The 25,216-nt window shown below is 41.6% G+C and overlaps 1 protein-coding gene across 1 annotated transcript in view; it reads left to right on the top strand.

Annotated features, from left to right (window-relative positions):
* Window positions 1-25,216, top strand: part of COL4A1 (collagen type IV alpha 1 chain) — a 227,669-nt gene that overhangs the window by 65,022 nt on the left and 137,431 nt on the right. The window contains 1 exon segment of the mRNA XM_038392118.2: window positions 21,527-21,577. Within this exon segment, the coding sequence (XP_038248046.1) occupies window positions 21,527-21,577 (51 nt within the window).

The raw sequence follows: 25,216 nt of genomic DNA, 5'->3' as shown, positions 1-25,216 counted from the left end.
TATTGTCTGTCTTAATGAAGAAATCTTTTAAACGGCTTTATTGATTTCTGTATCTAAAAATCATTTGCAATAGACTGTTAGTCTTTTTATAGAAGCTTTTAGGGGCAAATCTGATAGTCCTTGCACAGGCGAAACTCCCATGGAGGTCAGGGAGAGTATCTTTTGAGTAAGGGCTGTAGATTTTGGCATTTAGGGTCAAATCAGGAGACACAAAATGCGGTCCTTGGGGCTGGGCTTCATGCTGGGGATCTCTACACTCCATGAGCACAGCTGCAGTCTCAAGAATGCATTAGCTTTCTCAGTAAGGGATTGTCTATCCTGAGGAATTATGTAGAGTCCATCCTAAAGCAAGCCATGACCACTTGACATGATTTTAAGCACAACAGTCCTTTCCTATATTTAACTGCTTTCCTACATTGTGGTTAGCTACCGCCATACCTGGGTCCAGGACCAAATGGCATCCCAGATAAGGAGCACCCCCGTCCTCTATATATTATACTTATTTTTATTTAAAAATAAAAAATAAAAAGCTTATGCCCAAATAACTCTGTTAGTCTTTAATATTTCACTGGACTCCCCATTATTTTTTGTGGATACAGACTACCCCAGACTAACACAGCTACCCCTCTGATATTTATTTTTATTTGCATTTGTAGCCCATTTCATGACTTTGACGCCCAATTTGCATGCAAGATTTATCCCTGTCATATAAGACCATACTTTGCATGCTAGGATCTGTAAATCTCTATTTATTCATGCCATATAGAATCAAATAAAAAATAGTTTCCTCTAAGCTTACAGAAACTTTTATATTGTTTCGTAGCTAGGGGTTCAATAGGATATCTCTGGTGTCTCAGTATCTGGTGTCTCGTTAAATATGGCCTTTATTACTCACTGCTTACACTCTCCAATTCTTAAAACACAAGTACACTTTCACAGTAACACAATAAAACAAGGTTCACAATATCGCAGCTAGGCTCTCACTTCAGTTCATTTTTATATCTCGCTGACTGATGGCAACACACCACGCCTTATATACCCATGGGGGCATGGCTGACCACATTCTAGGACGTTCGAGGAAGATGTAGTTCTCAGAAAGTCTGGACGTTTCCACAAGATTCTACAAAGGTTCAGAACATTCTAGGAGGTTAGTGAAAAATGAATCCACATACAGAATAACAAATATTTTACTTCAAACATTCTATTTTCCCTTCTGTCAGTAACAACAAAAACAGCATCCTGAACCCGGTGCCCCCACAAGCCCAGCACCCCAGGTGGTTGCCTGGGTAGCTTGTCCCTAAATCCAGCCCTGAGCACAAGTTTCCTTGAAGTTTACTCCCTTCTTCTTTGCCACAGGATGAGTCTTCACATCCTTTACAGTGGTCAGCCAGGAGAATTCTCTTGCCAACCAGCATATTTAGCCTCTGTGACTGATAGCCAAAAGGAAACCCTCTACTTTAGAGCTCAGCTTGGGATCCCATGTAGCATTTTAAATTTATTCCCTCCCTGTTTACTGGTCAGCCAAGTAAGGGAAACCCTGGCTCCTGCCCCATGTATAAGGATGTAGGTTGAATATAGCAATTGGGCGGGGCAGAATGGAGACCACATTCCATGGAAGGAAATACATTTGTGGAATAGAAAGCAGCATCCAAGGTTGAGTAGTCAATAATGCTTGAAGAGACTGATCCAGCAGCCACAGAAGTTGCTTTAGTGCTGTGCAGAGCCTTGAGCCACCAAGACAGCATATAAAAAGATCCTTGTTACTTTTCTTTGTGGGTGGGATTATGGTACAAAACAACTGAATACTTAACACTTAGAACAGTAGCTGTGTGTTCATGAACTGTAAACCATTGCGATAAAAAAACCCACACAGTAGGAAGTGGGATGCTTTTTGGATGCTAGAGGTGATTTTGTCTGGTTGAGACACAGTCCTATAGAATTATGCAGAAGTGTTCAGAAGTAGCCACTAATTTTGGATGCCTCAGATTGTGGGTGCTCCACTTGAGACACCTTGGTCCTGAACAGAACACCCACAGCTTCCATGGATTTCAAATGAAGTTGTGTGTCCTTGGTACTCCTGAAAACCAGGGTCAGCATGCTTCAGGTTAGGTACCAAAAGCCAGAAGCCACTCTTGAAAATATTAACCTTAGCTTCTAAGGTGTCTATCATCTACTAATGAAAAGGAGGATCTAAGATATTAACACTGATTATCATGGGTGTTGTGCACATGAATCTCTGTATAGATACTGTATGCAGTAGGGCCTGGAAATAGCCTCAGACTCAAATTATAAGTGTCTAGGATTTTGATTAATCTTTTTCATAAAATACTGGAGTCTAAGATTGTTTCTCCCGTCTCTACATGTGCATAGATGCTATTAATAGAAGAATACAGAGACGGCAGAATATTCTGCTTCATGTCACACAGGAATAGAACAGTTTGTTTTGGACTCTCCAAGAAACTGAAACACATTGTGGATGGTAGCAAGACTATATTACAGAGTCAGTAGTTTTGCAATAGAATTGTCTGTGTACTGAAAATGGTTTGTTTAGGCTAGAAAGAGAACTACATGTCTTGGATTAAGGTCTCAACGTCTCACCTTTGCTAACCTAGCCAAGCTTGCATCTGTGCAAAGAGGAAAGATATAGAATACAATGGGAAATACAAAACAAACAAACAATGATTAAATCTGATTTAACAGTTTCCTTAAAGTACAAAGGGACAAACAGACAGCTACAGCGGCACAGGAGCTAGCAAACAGAGCTGTAAACAGGGAAGTTTGAGTGGGAGTTCTGTTGGAGGAGAAGGTAGTTGTACTTGGTTTTGTATTTTTAGTATTTGTGTGTGTGTAGGGGCTTTGTGCTGGGAGAGCAGCTGAGCCCTGATTAGGGGATGGGGCTTCTGACTAGGGGTCCTATAAAGGTAGCCAGGCAGCAGCACAGACAGCTGCAGTGGCACAGGAGCTAGCAAACAGAGCTCTAAACAGGGGAGTTTGGATTGTGGTGCTTGTTTGGGGTTTGCTTTTGCTGGGGGGGGTGGTCTTTTTGGTGTGGCTTGTGTTTCCCAGATTAACAGGATTTAGGTGGGAAGGCAATGACAAATACAGAGGCAGCTGTGGGAGTGACTCCTGTAGTGGAAGATACATTGAGAATGACTGGATGTGGAAGCTGTGGTATGTACATGATCCTGGAGGGGGGAACCGGTAAGAATTTTTTCTGCATGAAATGCCGTCTGATAGAGCTGATGGAGGAAAAGATCCGAGGTTTGGAGATGCAGGTGGAAAGTCTTGTTGAGTTTAGGAAGGGGTTTGAGCAGATGATGGAGCAAAGATATGAGGTATCTGAAGGGAAAAGCTCAGACTCAGGGATGGGAAGTAGGGCTGGGGAATTTTGAGGGGAGACTGGGTGAAGAAAGTTGTCAGTGGAAGCATGTGACTAAAAGAACCAGGCAGAGGAAAAGACGGGCTAGTGAAGGAGAAATAGAGCTTAGGAACAGGTTTGCAGAATTGGAAAATGAAGAAGGGGCTCAGCAGGTACTTGTTGAAGGTGGAAGGGTAAGGAAGAAGAGAAGAGAGGCTAGTCCTATAGGAAAAGCAGAAGAGTCAAGGGAGACTACACGAAATATGAGCCTCAGGAGGATACAGGATGGGTTGAAGAAGATTATAAGGGAAAATAGGAATGGAAAGAACTTGTAGCCAGAGGGAACAGGGGAGAGACTGGAGAATAGCACCGTCACCAGGAAAAGGCAGGTCTATGTGATAGGGGACTCTTTATTGAGAAGAATAGACAGGCCTGTAACTAGAGCTGATCCAGAGAATAGAAGGGTGTGCTGTCTTCCGGGTGCTAAGATACGGGATGTAGACCTGAGGTTGAAAAGAATCCTAAAGGGAGCGGGAAAGAATCTCCTAATTATCCTTCATGTGGGAACAAATGATACGGCTAGATTCTCGCTGGAAAGTATTAAGGGAGACTATGCTGGGCTGGGGAAGACGCTTAAGGAAATTGAGGCTCAGGTGATCTTTAGCGGGATCCTTCCTGTTCCTAGAGAAGGGCAACAAAGGTGTGACAAGATTATGACTGTCAACAGATGGCTTAGGCAGTGGTGCTATAAGAAGGGCTTTGGGATGTATGGCCACTGGGAGGCGTTCACGGACAGAGGACAGTTCTCTCAGAATGGACTTCATCTGAGTAGGGAAGGAAATAGACTTCTAGGATCGAGGCTGGTACAACTGATAAAGAGAGCTTTAAACTAGGAATTAGGGGGAGATGGATGGGAGATGTCCAGGAAATCTCCACGCCAGATTTTAGCATTGAGAGGGAAGAAGATGAAGTAAGAAAGGATACAGCCGTGGGTAGGAGAATGTATATAAGGAGCGAGGGCGGTGTGGATACTAGTCTAATAGGTTATACTGGCTGTAGAATGACTGTGCCTAATAGGGTACAAAATGTGAGCGAGGCCAAACAGCAAAAATTAAACTGTTTATACACCAATGCGAGGAGCCTAGGTAACAAAATGGAGGAACTAGAGCTACTGGTGCAGGAAGTGAAACCAGATATTATAGGGATAACAGAAACATGGTGGAATAGTAGTCATGACTGGACTACAGGTATTGAAGGGTATGTGCTGTTTAGGAAAGACAGAAACAAAGGTAAAGGTGATGGAGTAGCATTGTATATCAATGATGAGGTAGAATGTAAAGAAATAAGAAGCGATGCAATGGATAAGACAGAGTCCGTCTGGACAAAAATTACATTGGGGAAGAAAACTAGTAAAGCCTCTCCTACGATAGTGCTTGGGGTGTGCTATAGACCTCCGGGATCTAATTTGGATATGGATAGAGCCCTTTTTAATGTCTTTAATAAAGTAAATACTAATGGAAACTGCGTGATCATGGGAGACTTTAACTTCCCAGATATAGACTGGAGGACCAGTGCTAGTAATAATAACAGGGCTCAGATTTTCCTAGATGTGATAGCTGATGGATTCCTTCATCAAGTAATTGCTGAACCGACTAGAGGGGATGCCATTTTAGATTTAATTTTGGTGAGTAGTGAGGACCTCATAGAAGAAATGGTTGTAGGGGACAATCTTGGCTCAAGTGATCATGAGCTAATTCAGTTCAAACTAAATGGAAGGATTAACAAAAATAAATCTGCAACTAGGGTTTTTGATTTCAAAAGGGCTGACTTTCAAAAATTAAGGAAATTAGTTAGGGAATTGGATTGGACTGAAGAACTTACGGATCTAAAGGTAGAGGAGGCCTGGGATTACTTTAAATCAAAACTGCAGAAGCTATCGGAAGCCTGTATCCCAAGAAAGGGGAAAAAATTCATAGGAAGGAGTTGTAGACCAAGCTGGATGAGCAAGCATCTTAGAGAGGTGATTAAGAAGAAGCAGAAAGCATACAGGGAGTGGAAGATGGGAAGGATCAGCAAGGAAAGTTACCTAATTGAGGTCAGAACATGTAGGGATAAAGTGAGACAGGCTAAAAGTCGAGTAGAGTTGGACCTTGCAAAGGGAATTAAAACCAATAGTAAAAGGTTCTATAGCCATATAAATAAGAAGAAAACTAAGAAAGAAGTGGGGCCGCTAAACACTGAGGATGAAGTAGAGGTTAAAGATAATCTAGGCATGGCCCAATATCTAAACAAATACTTTGCCTCAGTTTTTAATAAGGCTAAAGAGGATCTTAGGCATAATGGTAGCATGACAAATGGGAATGAGGATATGGAGGTAGATATTACCATATCTGAGGTAGAAGCGAAACTCAAACAGCTTAATGGGACTAAATCGGGGAGCCCAGATAATCTTCATCCAAGAATATTAAAGGAATTGGCACCTGAAATTGCAAGCCCATTAGCAAGAATTTTTAATGAATCTGTAAACTCAGGAGTAGTACCTAATGATTGGAAAATTGGTAATATAGTTCCTATTTTTAAGAAAGGAAAAAAAGTGATCCGGGTAACTACAGGCCAGTTAGTTTGACATCTGTAGTATGCAAGGTCCTGGAAAAAATTTTGAAGGAGAAATTAGTTAAGGACATTGAAGTCAATGGTAAATGGGACAAAATACAACATGGTTTTACAAAAGGTAGATCGTGCCAAACCAACCTAATCTCCTTTTTTGAAAAGGTAACAGATTTTTTTAGATAAAGGAAATGCAGTGGATCTAATTTACCTAGATTTCAGTAAGGCATTTGATACCGTGCCACGTGGGGAATTATTAGTTAAATTGGAGAAGATGGGGAACATCAAAAGGTGGATAAGGAATTGGTTAAAGGGGAGACTGCAACGGGTCCTACTGAAAGGCGAACTGTCAGGTTGGAGGGAGGTTACCAGTGGAGTTCCTCAGGGATAGGTTTTGGGACCAATCTTATTTAATCTTTTTATTACTGACCTTGGCACAAAAAGTGGGAGTGTGCTAATAAAGTTTGCAGATGATACAAAGCTGGGAGGTATTGCCAATTTGGAAAAGGATCGGGATATTATACAGGAGGATCTGGATGACCTTGTAAACTGGAGTAATAGTAATAGGATGAAATTTAATAGTGAGAAGTGTAAGGTTATGCATTTAGGGATTAATAACAAGAATTTTAGTTATAAGTTGGGGACGCATTAATTAGAAGTAACTGAAGAGGAGAAGGACCTTGGACTATTGGTTGATCATAGGATGACTGAGCTGCCAATGTGATATGGCTGTGAAAAAAGCTAATGCGGTTTTGGGATGCATCAGGAGAGGCATTTGTAGTAGGGATAAGGAGGTTTTAGTACCATTATACAAGGCACTGGTGAGAGCTCACCTAAAATACTGTGTGCAGTTCTGGTCTCCCATGTTTAAAAAGGATGAATTCAAACTGGAGCAGGTACAGAGAAGGGCTACTAGGATGATCCGAGGAATGGAAAACTTGTCTTATGAAAGGAGACTTAAGGAGCTTGGCTTGTTTAGCCTACCTAAAAGAAGGTTGAGGGGAGATATGATTGCTCTCTATAAATATATCAGAGGGATAAATACAGGAGAGGGAGAGGAATTATTTCAGCTCAGCACCAATGTGGACACAAGAACAAATGGGTATAAACTGGCCACCAGGAAGTTTAGACTTGAAATCAGATGAAGGTTTTTAACCATCAGAGGAGTGAAGTTTTGGAATAGCCTTCCAAGGGAAGCAGTGGGGGTAAAAGATCTATCTGGTTTTAAGATTCTACTTGATAAGTTTATGGAGGAGATGGTATGATGGGATAATGGGATTTTGGTAAGTAATTGATCTTTAAATATTCAGGGTAAATAGGCCAAATCCCCTGAGATGGGATATTAGATGGATGGGATCTGAGTTACCCAGGAAAGAGTTTTCTGTAGTATCTGGCTGGTGAATCTTGCCCATATGCTCAGGGTTTAGCTGATTGCCATATTTGGGGTCGGGAAGGAATCTTCCTCCAGGGCAGATTGGAGAGGCCCTGGAGGTTTTTCGCCTTCCTCTGTAGCATGGGGCATGGTTGACTTGCTTCTCTGCTCCTTGAAGTCTTTAAACCATGATTTAAGGACTTCAATAGCTCAGACATGGGTGAGGTTTTTCATAGGAGTGGGTGGGTGAGATTCTGTGGCCTGCGCTGTGCAGGAGGTCAGACTAGATCAGAATAGTCCCTTCTGACCTTAGTATCTATGAATCTATATGTGTCTTTTCAAAGGCATTTGAGAAAATGCTTTGAAGTAAATGTAAGAAAAATATAAGCAAGTCCAAGAGAAGACACTGATTCTGAATTGTTGATCAGGAACTGTTGCTGTAATGCCGGGATAGTCAATTATTTTTTGTCAAAGTCTAAATTTCTTGATCGAGGTATAGTCAAGGTCCAGACTCCATAGAAAATAATAATAAAAAATGGTAAAGTAAATAAAAAGATTTTATTTCAAAAGCGTTCTTTCAAAAGCGTCTGGTAGTCCAGATATAGCCCATGGTCTGCCTGTTAACTATCCCTGCTGGAATGCCTCAGTATCCAAATCATACTTCTCCTTTGAAAATGTAAACTAAACTGGAGTTCTTAAAAAGGAAATGAGATTAAAAACAACTGGATAAACTGGTAATTGCCAACCATAATTATTTTACACTAGCAAACATGGAATAATATTTTATATATGCAGTGATAGTCATTTTAATTTCTTAAAGGCAAAAATATTTTAATAGGGATGTCAGAGAGACCTTGATAGCATTTAGTAATCAATTAACTGCTTAGAATTGTGCTTGAGGACCAGGAATGAAATCTTTACATTCTGAAATTCAGTAAATATTTTGATTTATCAATTATTACACAGTTTACAGAATACAGTGTTCTATCTTACTAAGCCTTAGATAAAAGATATTTTCTTCACCCATATGGCAAAATAAATAATGAAAAATATCTTTGATGCAAGAGTTCTATGCTGTCTATAGTTTTGTGGAAGCATCCTGTAGAATTCTGTAACACTAATTTAATTCTCCATTAAATTTGACAGAATAGTTAAACCTAAACAGAAAGTTTATAATTTCCTATTACATTCCATATAATTTTCATAGCTGTAACCTATTTGTTTTCTAAAAACTGGACAGATATTTTAAATATTGCCTTTATTTGACATTTGGACTAGACTTTGATACAGTGCCTAGATGTTTCTTATATTAATATGTGGGAAAGTATTGAATTGACAAAACTGGAAACTGAGGTGCCTTGTTTGTCCACAGTACACAGACATTATGGGAAGCCCCATCTATTGGAATGTTTGCATCTAGGCTAGACACAACACTAGAACAATGTATTCTTGAGAACAGAGTGAAGATTTCTGTGATTCTACTCACAATGGCAATGGAAGCTGTCCCACAAGCTGTCCCGACCTGCAGTTGTGATCCAGAGATAATCTGAAGAGGGAAAGGGTTGTTAATTCTCCTTTTCCATTCAGGCCTTAATTTCTCTTCTGAGATTGCCAGCTATTGTCAATCGCAATAGTTGTGTGGGTAAGTTTTATTTTCTCTTTAAAGTTACATGAACCCTGGACCTATGAAGAATTGAACTGAGACAACCATGAGCTTTGAACAGCAGTCATGTGACAGCAACTTTCAATTATTGCTGACTAGAACAGAATTTAAATCAGTGACCTACAGGTAAAAACTGTATTACCCATAACCAGTCCCCAGGTCAAAGCAGTTCCCCAGACAGCAGTATAATCTGCCCACAGTTAGTGGGAAAACAGGCAAGGAGATGAATCAATATGAGTTGCCAAGTTATTTTATGGAGTAGAGGAGCAAGTACAGGAGAAAGTGTCAATATGTTTGTGAAAATAAAAAACAAAGTTCCATTCCCTCACAGTTATTTATTGCCCCTATAGACTTCTCAAATCTATGATTTTAAGAAGAGAGAACAGTGCTCAAACTTTTTTTTTTAAATCTACCTTCAGCCTTTCTTCAATTGGCAGTACTGTGAAGTGAAGGTAGGGCATAAATCCTCATTCCTCAACCATTCTGAGCATTGACGTTGAAATTTACCTGTGCTGCAAAAAGCCCAAGTAAATGGGTTTTGTATGGGGCACTAAGTAGGGCTGAAAGGGGGATGGAATTCCCACTCTCAGTATCTGAGTAGGTCACAGCCACTGCTATTCACTCCTTCACCTGGAATAACAGCCACTGTTGTTCCTCAACCTCGCACAGACTATCCTGGACAATGAGTCATTGTGGAGCACATGGTCCCCTTCCAAGCCTCCCTTTTTCTTGACAGGCAAGAAGTGCAGAGCCACTTCTCCATCCCATGCATACGCAGCTAGTCTGTCACGGCTGCATGTGTGTCTGTGTAAAATGGCCTTCTTCTAAAAAACCTTTCTGTTCCATGGATCAACTCCACCCAGAAGGAGAAGCATCTGATACGAGTTTCACAATCCAATTCTAACTGGCAAGTGCAATTAATAAATAAAAATCTTAATCTTCAGAGTTCACTTGAGGCTAGCCTAGATTAGGATAAAAGGTGTAATTTTTAAAAGTGTTAGCAAACACATTTTAACAAACATGTTTGAAAGCCCTGATGTAGGAAGGGCAAGTCATTCGTTTTAGAGCAGTTTGTTTTCAAACTTTTTTTCTGGGGACCCAGCTGAAGAAAATTGTTGATGCCCGTGACCCAACAGAGCTGGGGATGAGGGGTTTGGGGTGTGGGAGGGGCAGGGCTGGGGCAGAGGATTGGAGTGTGGGAGAGGGGCAAGGCTATGGGCTTTGGGGTGCAGGCTCTGGGATGGGGCTGGGGATAGGGCTTGGGGTGCAGGAAGGGGTTCCAGGTTGGGTGGGGGCTCAGGGCTGGGGCAGGGGATTGGGGTGTGGACTTGCCTCTGGCAGCTTTCAGTCAGCGGCGCAGCAGGGGTGCAGAGGCAGGCTTCCCTCCTGTCCTGGCACTGTGGACCATGCTGTGCACTGGAAGCAGCCAGCAGCAGGTCTGGCTCCTGTGTGGAGGAGTGCAACTCTTGCCCACAGGCATGGCCCCCCAGGTCCCATTGGCCGGAAACCGGTGTTCGGAGCGGGGGAAGTATGTAGAAACCTGTGGTCCCCCTGCCTAGAAGCCGGACCCGCTGTTGGCCCCTTCCGGGGCGCAGTGCGGTGTCGGAAAAGATAGTCACTAGCCTGCCTTAGCTGGGCAGCACTGCCAATGGGACGTTTAACGTCCCAGTTGGTGGTGCTGACCAGAGCAAGGCGACCCAGTGCCTGACATGCCGTGACCCAGTACTGGGTCATGACCCACGGTTTGAAAAACACTGTTCTAGAGTTCATCTCAACCAGCTAACATGATAAAATAAAACTTGCCTTGTCTACCTTAGTATTTTAAAATGTGTTTAAAACTTGTTAAATAACACGTTTTAAAAATACACCTTTTTATCTTAGTTGGAGACTCTAAAATGTGGTCCACCTTGATCATCTCCAATAGCTGATTTCCTGTCTTTCTAAATTAAAGATTCCTCTTTGCACATGCACTGTGTTAGATGCACTGGGATGTAGAAATGATGTTTCTCTGCTTGCATGTTCATTTGAAAAATGATGACTATCCTGTACCAATATGGTTAACTGTTTCCAAAATCTAAAAAAAATACAAATAATCCTCTCCTTTTCTTTTTTCGTAGAAATATTGAACTTTGTTTTTTTCCATAACATCAAGATGTTGTTCCTTTTTGTGCTGCTCTTTATGGTTAACACTCTGAAGTACAAGGTTTAACAACTTCATAAAAAGATAATGGGAAATCAAATCAGTTAAGAAAAAACTCAAACATTATAGGATTTAATTTGAGTATCCCAGTAATCTCCAACGTTAATTTGCCATCATATTTGGTGTATGAGAGAACAGTTCAGTTAACTTCAATAGAGTTATATCTACAAGGTAAAGACTGGACTAGTAATACTGCCAGGGAGCTATTTTGACATTTTTAAGTAGTGCAGGGAATGTGAAAGGAATTTAGAAGATAAGTATGCTTCATTGGCAGCACCTCCATATTTCCCTATTTGGTGGGCTGTGAAACACAGACAACCATGGACCTGATTCTGTTCTCACTTAGATGAGTTATACCTTTGTAAGTGTGGGTAGAACTGAATGCTGTGTTATATTAAAATAAGTCTGATCCTGATCCCCCACAGGATGGACTCATACACACAAAAAGCCTGGAAATTCAAACATAAAACTGCCCTTTCTCTAACAAGTAATCCTTGGTACACCAGAGATCTCACAACTGTGCATGATTTCAAGCTACAGCATATGCTGTAAATAGCCTTGACTCTAAATCTTCTTGCCTTTGCCAGTTTAAAGATTTACCGTCAGAATAAAATTCACATAACATAATCCCTAATCAGCATTAGTGATAGCTAGAGCAGTGCAAAACTCGGAGGCTCCAGTTCACAGGAGTTCATGAAATTCTTTGCTTTAGTCTGAGAATTTGTGATGCCATAGTTTTCTTCTGAGTTTAAGTTTCTAAAACCATCAAACCTAATGCCGAGTTTCGCTCAGTTTCAAGATGGAAAATAAAAAGAGGGAAGGATTCATCAAGTATTAAGTAGTTCTCACTCCAAACCATGATTCAATCCCTAAGTCTAATGTCTACGGGAAACTATCAATTGATAATGTGTAGTTGGTAAACTGAGATTTTCTGATTACTGTTAGAATTATTAACCCTGTGAATAGTGCACATAGCTCATATATGCAAAAATATGCTATCTTTACTATTATCCAAGTATCACACACTTGCCTGCATGCCTATTTACTTCACCCACTTATATCTCGTATTTAAATTGGAGTAGGAAGTGTGGATGGGATTTTCATTGACTTCAGTGAGAACAGAGTTAAACCAATGCTAAATACTTTTAAAAATTCTACCATGTCTTTGTACAGCATCCAGTACAATGGGGTCCTGACCAGGTTGAGGTTTCCAGGGACTATTGTAATACAAATAGTGAGGGTTGGGATAATTGCTCAAAGCTCTGCCTAGATTCACTAAAAGGTTTGTGAATCTTAGTAGGCCAAAATTTCAAGTGTGTAATGAAACAAGGGCAAGTTTCACCTGTTTTTAGGCTTTGTTATGAAAGTTTGGCTTAGTCTCCCAACACCACCTGACTACACAAGCAAAAACAATTTAAAAGTAGAATTAACTTTTCTCCATTTCTGCTCTTTATTTACACAGATTTAAGATAAAATATTAACGATATCAGTAACTAAAACAAATATGATTTGAATGACATGCAACCAACAAGTTGTGTACATAGCTAATCTATATAACTACATGTTCCTACCACTGCTAACCTCATCCCAGTTCCTTTTTGTATATTGTATTAAATTAGATTGCAAGCTGTTTGGGGCAGGGACTGTCTTTCAATATGTGTTTGTACAGCACCTAGCACAATGTGGCCCTGAACCAGCTAGCCAGCAAGCAGGCTGGCTGATTTGGATACACAACCTCTACTGGAAGAAACAGTCTATAAATACTACCTGTAATGATTACTCTTGAAATTGTTTACTTCTGTAGTATAGGTGATTACCTAGGTACTGATTCTATCTTTTTATTTACCTGTGGAAATTTGTATAAATTGTGCATTTTAGGGGCTGGCAATAGTCTCTATGCTAAAGTGTTAATCTGACCAATATACTGTTCTCAAAAAATGCCCACGAGCAAATCCCCAAACCAAATTGTTTCAGAGTAGCAGCCATGTTAGTCTGTATTCTCAAAAAGAAAAGGAGTACTTGTGGCACCTTAGAGACTAACAAATTTATTTGAGCATAAGCTTTTGTGAGCTACAGCTCACTTCATCAGATGCTGATGCACGAAAGCTTATGCTCAAATAAATTTGTTAGTCTCTAAGGTGCCACAAATACAATTTGGTTTAAAGAAAAGGAGTGTTTGCTATGGCTGATCCCTCCCCCCCCCCAAAGTGCCAGGAAATAGGCTTTAAATGGGAAGATTAAGCAAAGTGTACAAGTTCTTTGTAGTTGAGGATCTGAAACAGATGTATTGGGAGTTAGTTTATGGAGCACAATTTATTGGAGACATTTGCTGCACCAACTTTTTTGAGCCTTCTCAGCTGCATCTATGATAGGGAAAGGTGTTAAGTTTTTGCACATATTTCAGTAAAATGAGAGATTCGGTCAAGGAGGTCATGTGGAATTATGATACTTTAAGGGCCTTATGTTAATTGCCTAATATATGGATTGCATTCATCCATGAAATATACTTCATCTGTACATAGCATTTTCATCTGTGAAATAAAATGGTGGATAACATTTTTAGTAAATTCTAAGTATAAATTGGTAGATTACTTAGACGATTTGCAAATATGATTCATTGCAGAACACTCAGACTGCATCACAATGGAAATACTTATCCAAAAATGATGCAATATATATTGTTATAGTAAACTTCTGATTCTGGGCTTATAAATGTTTTGTGACTAGTGTGTAATAGGAATAAGATGAAACAAGTAGTATCAAATATTGTATAACATTTCTAGATGTGCTAAACTGGGTAGAAGCTGCACTTTTGTATGAAGACTGATGAATCTTCATATAATTTATGATGGCCGGTGTTGTGTTTGGCAAAGCTAGAGGGGCAGATTGTGTGGCTGGCTATTACATGGAAAAACAGCAAAGACTATCAAGGAGCCTTCCTTCCCGCTTCCAACCCGCAACTTGGGCTTCCTTCACAAGCACCATTCACAGTTAGTTCTGGCATAGGAAAGCATTGACTGCACCTCACTGCTCATCACTTCGAGGAGGAGGGGTAGGAGTTGGGATGGAACTTTGTCCCCTCACATACCTCTCAGTATTGTCCATCCCAAACATTCAAAAACCAAGACACACACCTCCTACTCCTCCACCCCCGTGGCGGGTCGTGAGCTTGGCTTAAAGATCTACTGTGGAGTGAAGTTGCCCACATGAAATGTGACCATTTCACATTCAAAATTCAGCCTTAAAAACATACACAGATATGGAGACTTCCCAATTCACTGCTTGCAGGGTCTTCCACTTACCATCTCCTGTCACTTTGAGAGTGAAGAGCTGCTGTTTCCATACTCAACAGGAGAGGCAGCTTTCCACTCACATTCTCCTGCTACACCTCCCCACAGTCTCTTGTCTCCCACCTGTTCCCAGTAAGTCACTTGCCCTCCACATTCCCTCCTCCCCCATTTCCCCTTAGCCTCTAGCTATGTCTACACTTATAGCAGCATGTATTGAACGTACATTGCATGCCCCCCAGCATGGTTATAAATAGCAGCATAGATGGGAGGCACTGCTTAGGCAAGTAAAGACACACCTGAACTTTGTGGCTATGTACCCCACCCAGTGCTCTACATGCCCAAGCAGTGCCTTCTGCATCTACAGTCCCACTGCCTCCCTGCTGCCAGACCCTTTCCCTGCTACAAAGCAAGGCTCCAGCACCAAGGAAAGGCTCTGGCAGGGGAGAGACGGCAAGGAGCTGTCAGAGCCTTTTCCCTGTGTCTCCCCCGCCTGAGCCTTGCACTGTCATGTGAAACTACATGCAGCTGTGTGGCTGCAGCCTGCTTTTCACAGCAGACGGTAGCTACTTGTACCCTACATGCCATTGCCAGCATAGGCAAGGCATATAGGCGGTGGCGGATTGCCCACAGGGCCCGTGCCCAGGGGCTATGGCCAACTGGGGGGCTCTGGCCCCTGTGCTCCGACACCGCTCCTCAGCAGCTGCACTGGGCAGGTGGGATAGGAGAATCACCCCCGCCACCCCCAGTGGCCCCTGACCCATCACTGGCGGAAGCTGCAGGGCACAGGGGAAGCCCCCAGCGCTCCCCGACCCAGAGAGAAGCCCCGGGTTGGCAGGGGAAGCTCCCAGCGCTCCCCATCCATCCCTGGAAGAAGCCCCAGGGGAGCAGGGGAAGCCCCCAGTGCTCTCCACCCATCCTTTGCAGAAGCCCCAGGGCAGCAGGGGAAGCCCCTGCACTCAACCCCACTCTCCCATAGAAGCACCAGGCAAGTGGAGTATGAGAAGCCCCAGCGCGCCAACCCTGGTCCTCCACAGAAGTGCGGGGGGTCATGGGGGAAACCCCAACACCTAGACCCCTGCTGCAGCCCTGGAACTGGAGGAGCTCTCACTCTCTGCTACGGCCTTGGGGCCATGGTGCAGGGACAGAGCTCTCCAGTCTTGGGGCTGCAGTGCAGGGGGCAGAAAGGAGCAAAAGGGGTTGTGGAATGGGGGGTGACCCTGGGTTGAACAGAGGTGGGCTCTGAGAAAGGGGCAAGAAAAGGGGTGGGGATATGAGGCGGGCCACAGGCAGAAGGGGCGGGATGGGGGGGGCTGTAGTTGGAATGAGTGGGGTGGGGTCCCCCCACTTGCTTTGGCCCAGGAAACCTTAATCCGCCTCTGCCTGTAGGGTACATTCTACCTTTCTGCCACATCCTATTCCTTTCCTTCTGTACCATTCAGTCTCCTTCTGCTTGCCACATTCCCCTTTAGCCCCCTCAGTCTACATCCTGCTCACTATATTTTCAGGCTCCTCAGGAGTTTCCCGTTCAGTTTCCTAGCATATTACCCTCCCTCCTGCCTCAACAGTCCCATCCCGGCACCTCCACATACCCCATCCCCTACCTGTCCCTTCCATTTTCCCTGAGATTAGCCTGGCTTCAATGCCACTGACATGGTAGGTGGTGGCCCTCTTTGCCAGGGCTCCTCAGGTTAAGGTTGATAGTGCTTTTGGATAAGAACAAAACTTTTTCAGAATTCTCAGTCTTGCAAAGTGCCTGGGTCCTCCTTCCAGCTGCTTTGGGGATTAGCTCCTTCCATGTCCAACAACGTCTTCTGGTGCTTGTTCGCACGCTCTGCCACCTCTCCCTCTCTGGGTTGGCCCCCCAGCTGGTCACTATAGTCCTCCCTTAGCAGAATGCTATCAGATGACTTTCCCAGGCAGCAGGCAGCTCCATTGCCCGGTCTGTGCCCCTTCCCCAGTGTCAGATAGGGGAACCCCCCAGGCCCACACTCTGCTCAGGGTTCCAGTCCAGGGACCCTATGTCTCACAACTGCAGTCTGTTTTCTCTCAGACCGTATTGCTCTTTCCCTGGATTTCTTCCTACATCTTCTAGCTCCCCCAGATTTACCAGCTTAAATTGCCTCCTCCCAGGGAGCAACTGCAGACTACTTAATGTCATAGCCCTAAACACATCTCCCAAGGAATGACTGCAGACTACTTCCCCTACAGCCCCTTTTAGCTTCCAACTTTCTGGCTTTATTCCACCCCTGTGTGATCCTTCTCAGTGAGTTACCTCATCTATCAGTCTCTCAAGCCCTATCTCTCCTTCAGGTGCAGCCTATCGGGTTAATTAATCTAACTTAACTTGCTTTACCTTGTGTGGGGGCGAAGACCCCCTCACAGTCCCAAATATCATAACACCTGCTACCAGTACAGCCGACTAGCAGGCTGCATAAGCCTACACAGTCCAGTTCACTCTGGTCTGCTCAGGGAGGAACTATGCCTTCCTGAATTACAATACCTCGCTGAATTTCTGGTGAAGTGCTATACTTTGGCCCAGAATACAGCATACTGCAGGCAACAGAACATTTTTTTGTAGACCTATATCAGCAGTTCTCAAACTGTGGATAGGGACCCCAAAGTGGGTTGTGATCCCCTTTTAATGGGGTTGCCAGGGCTGGCGTTAGACTTGCTGGGGCCCAGGGCTGAAGCCGAAGTCTGAGCCCCACCGTCCAGTGCTGAAGCCCTGGGTGGCGGGGTCAGGTTACAGGCACCCCACCTGGAGCTGAAGCTCTTGGGCTTCGGCTTTGGTCCCTCACCTTGTGTGGTGGGGCTCAGGGTTTGGCTCCCCTACCCAGGGCAGTGGGACTCAGGTGGACTCAGGCTTTGGTCCCCCCTCCTGGGGTCACTTAATTTTTGTTATCAGGAGGAGGTCGCAGTGGAATGAAGTTTGAGAACCCTGTCCTATATATATGGGTAAAGGTCTGAATTAAATGCAAACCTTGTTTGCTAGAAGCACATAGAAGGCTCCCCCCACCTTACCCCGGGGTAGGGTCAAACACAGAACTGTGCAAATCGAAGGACCAAAACTAGCAGAAACTTTGCTGTCCTCAGAGAATACAGAGATCTGCTGACATAACTGAACTATATTACACTGTATATTTCAGAAAGATAAAATTTGCCTCTGGAAGCTTTTTATAGGCTGATCTGCTAATGAGCGGTAATTGTGCTTTCTATAAATCCTTAAGAAACTTTTAATGAGAAATACTTATTGTTCACAATTCTCAAGTTCCCCTAACTATATTTCTGTGTTAAATATTTTAGATTTTTTAAAATATTTAAAAATCAGTTAATTATAGTTTGACAGGAAAGGTTAAAGGTGGTTTATTTGCAGGAACACAAAAAAAAGTATCTCAAACCATAAATCTATTCTTTTAGCCATTCTGATTTTAAAATTAAAAAAAAAAAGAATATTTATTTTCTAAACCTGGGCATGTAAAATATTAGCAACATTTAAAGATTAACTTGAAAACAGATGTTTATAATGAATAATACGTACTTTAACTTTAATTACATTCCCAGGTGCTATTAAAACATGCTTTTGAGTCTAAGAGATGTGTTGATCTTACTGATATCATTCTAAATGATGCTGGATAAGGAAGTATGACCTGTAGCCATGCGTCCTCCAGTGATCTCAGCAGTTCTGACAAACTAAACAGGGTCAAGTAAGGTCAGTACTTGAAATGGGAGAGCTAGTGGCTGGCAGGGGCCGGAAGGTGGAGAGAGGGAAGAGAGATCAGGTGCTTCGGCCAGTAATGTTGGTTTCTTCAGGAGACGCTTTTCTCTTTGATTAAACCAATTCCCTGCCTAGCATGAGCTGTTACAATTACTGAACCCAGTTTTCTCCCCGCAGTATATGATTTACTCTCATCGAACTCAGTGTTGATTTTCATCTCTTGTCTTCATTTCTAAAATAATATAGTAGTGGAATCCTGAAATATCATTAGATTATTATTAAAAGAAACACTATGGCGGGGGAGAAGGGGGAGTGGGGAAGAAGATTGTCAGAGAAAAGAACAAACTCAATGGGTTAAAAAAACACCAAAAAACTTCAGCTTTACAAAAACTGGCAGGTAAATTGAAATTACCACTAAGTGTTCCATGTGAGTAAGTGAATCTTAATCTGTTTAATTTTTAAATGGACATATTTACCCAGAAGAAATATTGCTCTACTATTTAATTTTGATGAGGAGCAATGTTTGTTTGGCCCCACTGATATATTACATGCTTTAGTTTTAGTTCCCCATCAATGCTGAGAACTTGGAAGAGAGTGGAATCAGGGTAAGTTTGACGTGAGGGAATTGGGCAGTATTCTGGGAACTCAGGCAGGAGATGTGGCTTCCATAACTGCCGCAGAGAACATGTTCCTTTAGCTTAGGATCCGGGTGGGTCAGTGTATCTGCAATAACATACATTCAGTGATCACTTCTCCCATGCACCAAAGACATAGCAACTTCAGGGGCTGTTACAGCCACAGAACCATTCCTCTATTGCTTCACAACCAGCAAGGGCAAAGGGGAAAAGACTCATTAGTATGCTCTGCCTGAATTCAATTGCTTTGGTGACACCATACAGCCATAATCCTTTAACTAGCAGCCAGAGTGCAACAGCATATCTGGTTTACCCCTTCCCTTAGACCCACCATGCTAGTTTGACCTTGCTTTGTGAAGAGGATTTAGCCCTTAATGATTATGTCCTAGAAATTTTATGCATTTAGTTACCACTGACTCTGATAAAAACATCTCCCAAACCATAATCTCCAGCTCATGGCTCATATAAACAAATGAAAGATTTAGTAGATGGATGCCCTGATCGTCGGAGCCCTGGGCGCTTGGGATCCCTGCAACGAGTGTGTGCTGCGGACCTGTGGGATCAGTCGATGCTACGCATGGCTCATGCAGTGCCTCATGGTCTCAGACACCATCCGATGGTCCAGGGACATCTACACTGAACACATCACCGGCCACCGACAGTACCAGGAGGTGTGAGCCGGTACAACTTCATGCATCAACTATGGGAAAGGGACTGAGAGACTTTTTCCATTGGACCATATGAACTGGAACCATAAATTCACTGAACATTAAATCCCACCAAATGAGGGTAAATCCATCCTCATCATCGTATCCACTCATTATACTCCACACCTGAACATAGCCATTATATGAACAACATACTCCCATATCTCAATGTCTGTACTTTGACCCGTTAAACTTTTACCCCAATCAGGGAGATTGCAGATTATGTATTCCTTATACCACCTGTTCCTAAACTGAATTTCGCACCCCTTGATAATCTGTACCTTATTCCCTGATAACCAGAAACTTCTATGCTTAAACTCTGTACCGTTTTCTTTTTACTTCAACATCATCTTAATAAAATTATTGAAACTATCTATATTAAATTCGTCTCCTCAAGCATCTGTGATCCGAAAGCACATCCTTATCTCCCTGTGCGGGGGATGGGGGATGACACTTTTCCACGGTGTACCTTAAAAGGTTTGTTTCATGTAATGTCCTGACAAGCAAAGTCTATAACGCTGCTTGGCTTCCTTTCCTCAGTTGAGATATAATGAGAGAGAATTCCCACCTGCCAGCTCTCCAGAATTTCCCTTCTCAGGAACCTGTAAGCCTTAGCTAGAATCTATCAGAATACACTTTGAAGCCTGGAGCTTCTATGGGAGCATTAATTGGCTGCTTCTCAGCATTCCCTGAACCTTTGGTAAAGATGGCAGTGGTTTGTCAAGTGTAGAAAACCCAGCACGATTGTTCTGTCCTAAAGAGTTTTCATATCAAGCCCTGAAGGGATTGTATAGCCTGTCAAAGTGTTACATTTCTTTGCCTTAAAGTTTACCTTTAAAATATTTTAAGGTTGATACATATATTTACTAATATTTTGCTTTATATCAATGCCATCACCGCAATCAACATGCTATTAATAAATTGAAACTACTTCATATTTTAGAGATTGAGTTAAATGGTGGAGAGGCTATAAAAAAACAAGAGACGATGAAAACAGCATAAAAGTAGTAAATGTAAGAAACAGGCTTGGAATCTGTGGAGTTAGTCACTGCTCTGCCAATAAACATTGGCAGTTGTTTCCATTTCCAATATGTGAAATTAAGAACAGCTTACTGTCTTGGAGGCTATTGTTCAGATTTAACTTCATAAAATATTTAAACAAGTTCATCTGGAGATAACAATTTACTATGGTGATGAGAACAATGTTTTAATTTCCTGTTAAAAATATTGTCTTACCATTATCACAAGACTGCTAATGACACTGTTATATTTTTCAGGGAACTAATATTAAGTCTAATGGACAATAGTTTACTGTACAGGCACAAAAATGCTCTGCCTTGCTAAAAGCATTAAACATTTGGTAAATGTGACATTTTCCCTGTTAGAAGTAGAAAATTAACCATAAGAAACTTAGTTGCACAATCCCTTCATCCTCAAACTAGGGAGACACATTTATAGAGAACGCCAGCCATTTATTAACAGGATCATAGATTACAGATTAGGCTGTAAAACTAGACTGTGCTTTTTCTTTGAAACTATTAAACTTTTGAATGCTCTGAACACGGACAGTGGTAAGTCCGAGAGTCCCTATGTAGTTCTAAAATGAGACCTTCATTTTCCCAGATGCGCAGTGAGCATACATCCTGTTAAAAGTCAGCCACTTTTAAATGGCATGCCAAGAAATAAAGATTCAAAGCTAACAAATAGTTTTTTGGTAAAGGCTGAAACAATCGGTTTTTACTAAAGCGCACTTTTATCTACTATCTTAAGCAAAATAACATGGAGAAATGAAGGGAACCATACACACACTAATCTAATATTGCTGTGTCACTGGAGTTAATTGCTCAGTGTTTTGTGTTGTGTTTTGGGCAGTTGTATTTTTAATATGTCTGGCACCCACACCTCTTAGTTAACTATTTGTTATGTATTGCAATTGTCACCAAATGCAAGACTTTAATTCCTTTTTCTTTAATTTACAGGCTTGTTCTGGCTGTGGAAAATGTGACTGCAGTGGAGTAAAAGGGCAAAAAGTGAGTATCTCAGCTGTATCTGTCTAATTTTCTCACTTATATTGGCAACACCACAGAAATCATTAGAAGACAAATGAGATGCAGTTAGAGATGGGTCAACAGCCGACTGCTTAGTGTGTAGGTCTACACTATGCAGCCCTTCTTAGGCCCAAACTGTGGTAGTGTGAGGTCCGTATGGCACAGACTTTGGATCTGTTAAGAGAAATTGTGAAAATGAAATTTTTTAAAAATGGAGGTTACTAAATATTAAATTTTAAATATATTAGCACAAGATTTTTAGCACAGCTGACACTCAAATACATACTTCTACAAGTATGACCTATTGTTAGGGAACCAGATTCTTATAAAAACATGTAGGAATTTTATATAGGCCAGGGGTTTGCAAGCTTTGGCACCTGGCCCATCAGGGTAATCTGATGGCGGGCCACAAGACATTTTGTTGACCATCCTCAGGCATGCCCCCACACAGCTCCCAGTAGCCTTGGTTCATTGTTCCCGGCCAATGGGAGCTGCGGGAACTGGCAGCCAGCATAGGGGCCCGCGGAGCTGCAGGCAGCAGGGGTATCCCACAGCCTCTGCGCAACTGCCCCACTTCGGGTGGTGTGGGGACCCACAGATCCCCATTTTATCACAGATATTTTTAGTAAAAGTCACGGACAAAAAAGAAAAATTCACAGAAGCCGTGACCTGTCTGTGACTTTTACTAAAAATATCTGTAACAAAATCTTAGCCTTACTCATGATGCACTGTGCAGCTTGGTCAGAAGGGAGTTCCATTGCATCAGGGAAATGTAGTACAGCCAGGAAGCCTAGCCTATAGAAGAGAATGGGGGCAAGACTGCGGGCCTGAACTACAACTCCCAGGAAGTGATGTGCACAACAGAGAAATACACTTTAATGTTGAACTGACTTGGTTCAGTTCAACAATATTTCTTTGACTTTTCCCCACAGAAAAAAATAATTGACAGAAAATTCCTGGCCAGCTCAACAAAATGTTTTTTTCTGTATTAGTAAAAAGATGCATATTTAATATTAATGACAGTTTACACAGTCATGGTAAATCCTTTTCCATTGCAATCCCTTTGATGTAGCTTTTAAAGTCCCATTTTCTCAGGCTGACAATGTGTCCTTCAATGTAATTTGTGTTTAAAATCTACATCTCTTGAATAAAACTAGAGTAATCCACGATCTTTGTAAGAGACGTCTGGGTGGGTTGAAGTACACTCCCAAGGTGTGGATCTGCAATGCAGCCCCTTTCATGACTTCTATTCCTGCCTATGAATTCACTGGCTTTGTAAATATTATTGATGTGTAAATACCACCATTCATTTTCTGCTGTACAGTTTTTAATGTACAGTGTACTGATTTGTTGCAAACACTTTGCATACATTCCTGAGTATAGTATAGAGATTTAATCAGCATGAATTTGGGATAGACACGTTAATCAGGAATGAATGGTGCAGCCCAAATGTGTGCTCCTAAAGCTTTTTATCACAGCATACCAGTCTTGTATTCTGTGCTATTAAACATATGTTATAGAAGAACTTTAAGGATGTTTTAGAGAACTAAAATGTTTGTTGAGAACTTTCTTTGGTATTTCTTTTTCTGAAAAATCAAACTGCCTTAACTGGAGGCTAAAGGCAATGAGGCAGTTGATGATGCATGATAATTTCATTCATAACAGAACATGGATCAAGTTGTAGAGTAAATAGTTTCAGAAGCTTCTAGGAGGTACTCTTCTAACCTTTTCAACCAACAAGTAGCATCAATTAAGTCAGCCATCCATTTAATAAAAAAGACAAAGTAGCATGATTCAGTTCACGCTAGAATTCCTGAAAACCTCAGGATTCTGAACTCTGACCTTATTCTCTATTTACCATTCTGTTCTAGATATTTCTTGTTTCTCAGTTGCAACAGTAAATAAATTATTATGGACAGAAGTTTTAAACCCATAACTCTACTTTTCAAACTCATTTGTTTACAGATCTTAATTTCCAGCTTGCTCTCTGTTCTGGGTAAGGAATAAAATATAGTGTTCAGCTTTTTATGAAGTATTTCTGAGATGTTGAAATTGTCATTTATTTCAAACTCAGATCAAGATTCTTCCTGCTAGAGGTAGAAGAGAGAGTTTCTCTGCTGCTATATTTATTTACCCAGGCTCAGAGTTTTAAAAAGTGTTCTTCTGTAAATGTAGGCTCATGTCTTGAAGTCCAAGACAACAACCTCAAACTCTTTAACAACTGACAACCACTTCAAACTCTTTAACGACTTAGATCAAAATGGGAAGTGGAAGAGATACAGGTATCAATACTCAGCAACAGAAGCTCTAATAAACTACAGAACCCATGCAAACTTTTCCAAAAAGCGTGTGCATGTGCATGACACTCTCTATAATGCTGTTTTATATACATGATAATATTATCCCAAAGTGTTCTGTCTTAAATGTGTACTCTGTTAAATATATGTGGTTTTGGTTTGAGTGGGGAGTCTGATTTCATTATTGGCCTTAGAAACATCCAAAAGGGGGAATGAGCAACTATACCTAAAAGATCATTGAAAAAGTAAAAGGACTGTGAAATAGTACAAAAAGTACACCAAAGCCTGCTTATTTTGTTGTTACTAGTGCCAATCATTAGACTATAACTTTAGGATTGAGTGGATACCTGACTTTTGCAAAACTGGTTCAGACCAGTTATAATTTTTAATTATATTTCTTTAAACATATGACCTATCTATTTAGGGCCAAATTTTCAACCCAGCCACAAGTCTGAATAGCTGGACTAGGTTCTGGGAAGCTGTGCAGGGGAAAGAAGAGAGGCATCCACCCCTACAGGCTGCATAGTTCATCTAGATAGGCTACTCAACCCAATAAGTGAAGCAATTTTCTTCTTCAACTCTAATATAGCCCCATTGTGAAAAGATGATTGGAGGATTGATGTATATCCTCTGGGCCCATCTCTGCCTCTCCTCTACCCACACTCTACATACTGTGAGATAGGGACCCCTACTGAGCTGGACTCCATATGTGCAGAACTGTGCAAACTTTAAAGAGCCTCTTCAAATCTACCCCCTTCTAACACAACAGAACCATACCAGTTGTGCTGCATGGCAGCTTCAGCAGCTGTGGAAGTGGGTGCTGGGATTGCCCTTTAATGCCTTAATTCAGAGCATCTGGAGATACATTTTTCACCATAGTGTGGGAAGAATTTTCAGGCTCCTTTTTATTTTTGTAATCAGCACTCAGTTTACCATATAATTGCATTAGTGATCTCACCATACAAATTCAGGGGATTTTTTTGCTATAGAAACCTGTGCAATGCCTTATTAAAAATTACTAGAGGACACTTTCAACATGAGAAGACTGTATTATAATGACATTTTTATCTCTCATTTGAGAAAGTTTATCACTTTGGGTCACTGGGATAGCCATATTTAGAATATGTTCTTATTGGACCACCTCCAATGTAAATTGCATCCCTATGCTAAAATCCTTTAAGTTGACTCATACTTTATTATGGGCATATAATTGACAAAGCCTTAGTTTTATTTTATTTTTTTCCTAGATTTTAGCAAACGAATTTCACTGCAACAGATGGCTCTTAGCATATAAAGCCTTTGTTATTAAATTGAGCAGTGTCAT

The sequence above is a fragment of the Dermochelys coriacea genome, chromosome 1 (genome assembly GCF_009764565.3).
Source record: "Dermochelys coriacea isolate rDerCor1 chromosome 1, rDerCor1.pri.v4, whole genome shotgun sequence".
In the NCBI taxonomy this organism is placed as follows: Eukaryota; Metazoa; Chordata; order Testudines; family Dermochelyidae; genus Dermochelys; species Dermochelys coriacea.
Note: the sequence above shows the minus strand (reverse complement) of the source record. Positions and strands in the feature narration are given on the sequence as shown.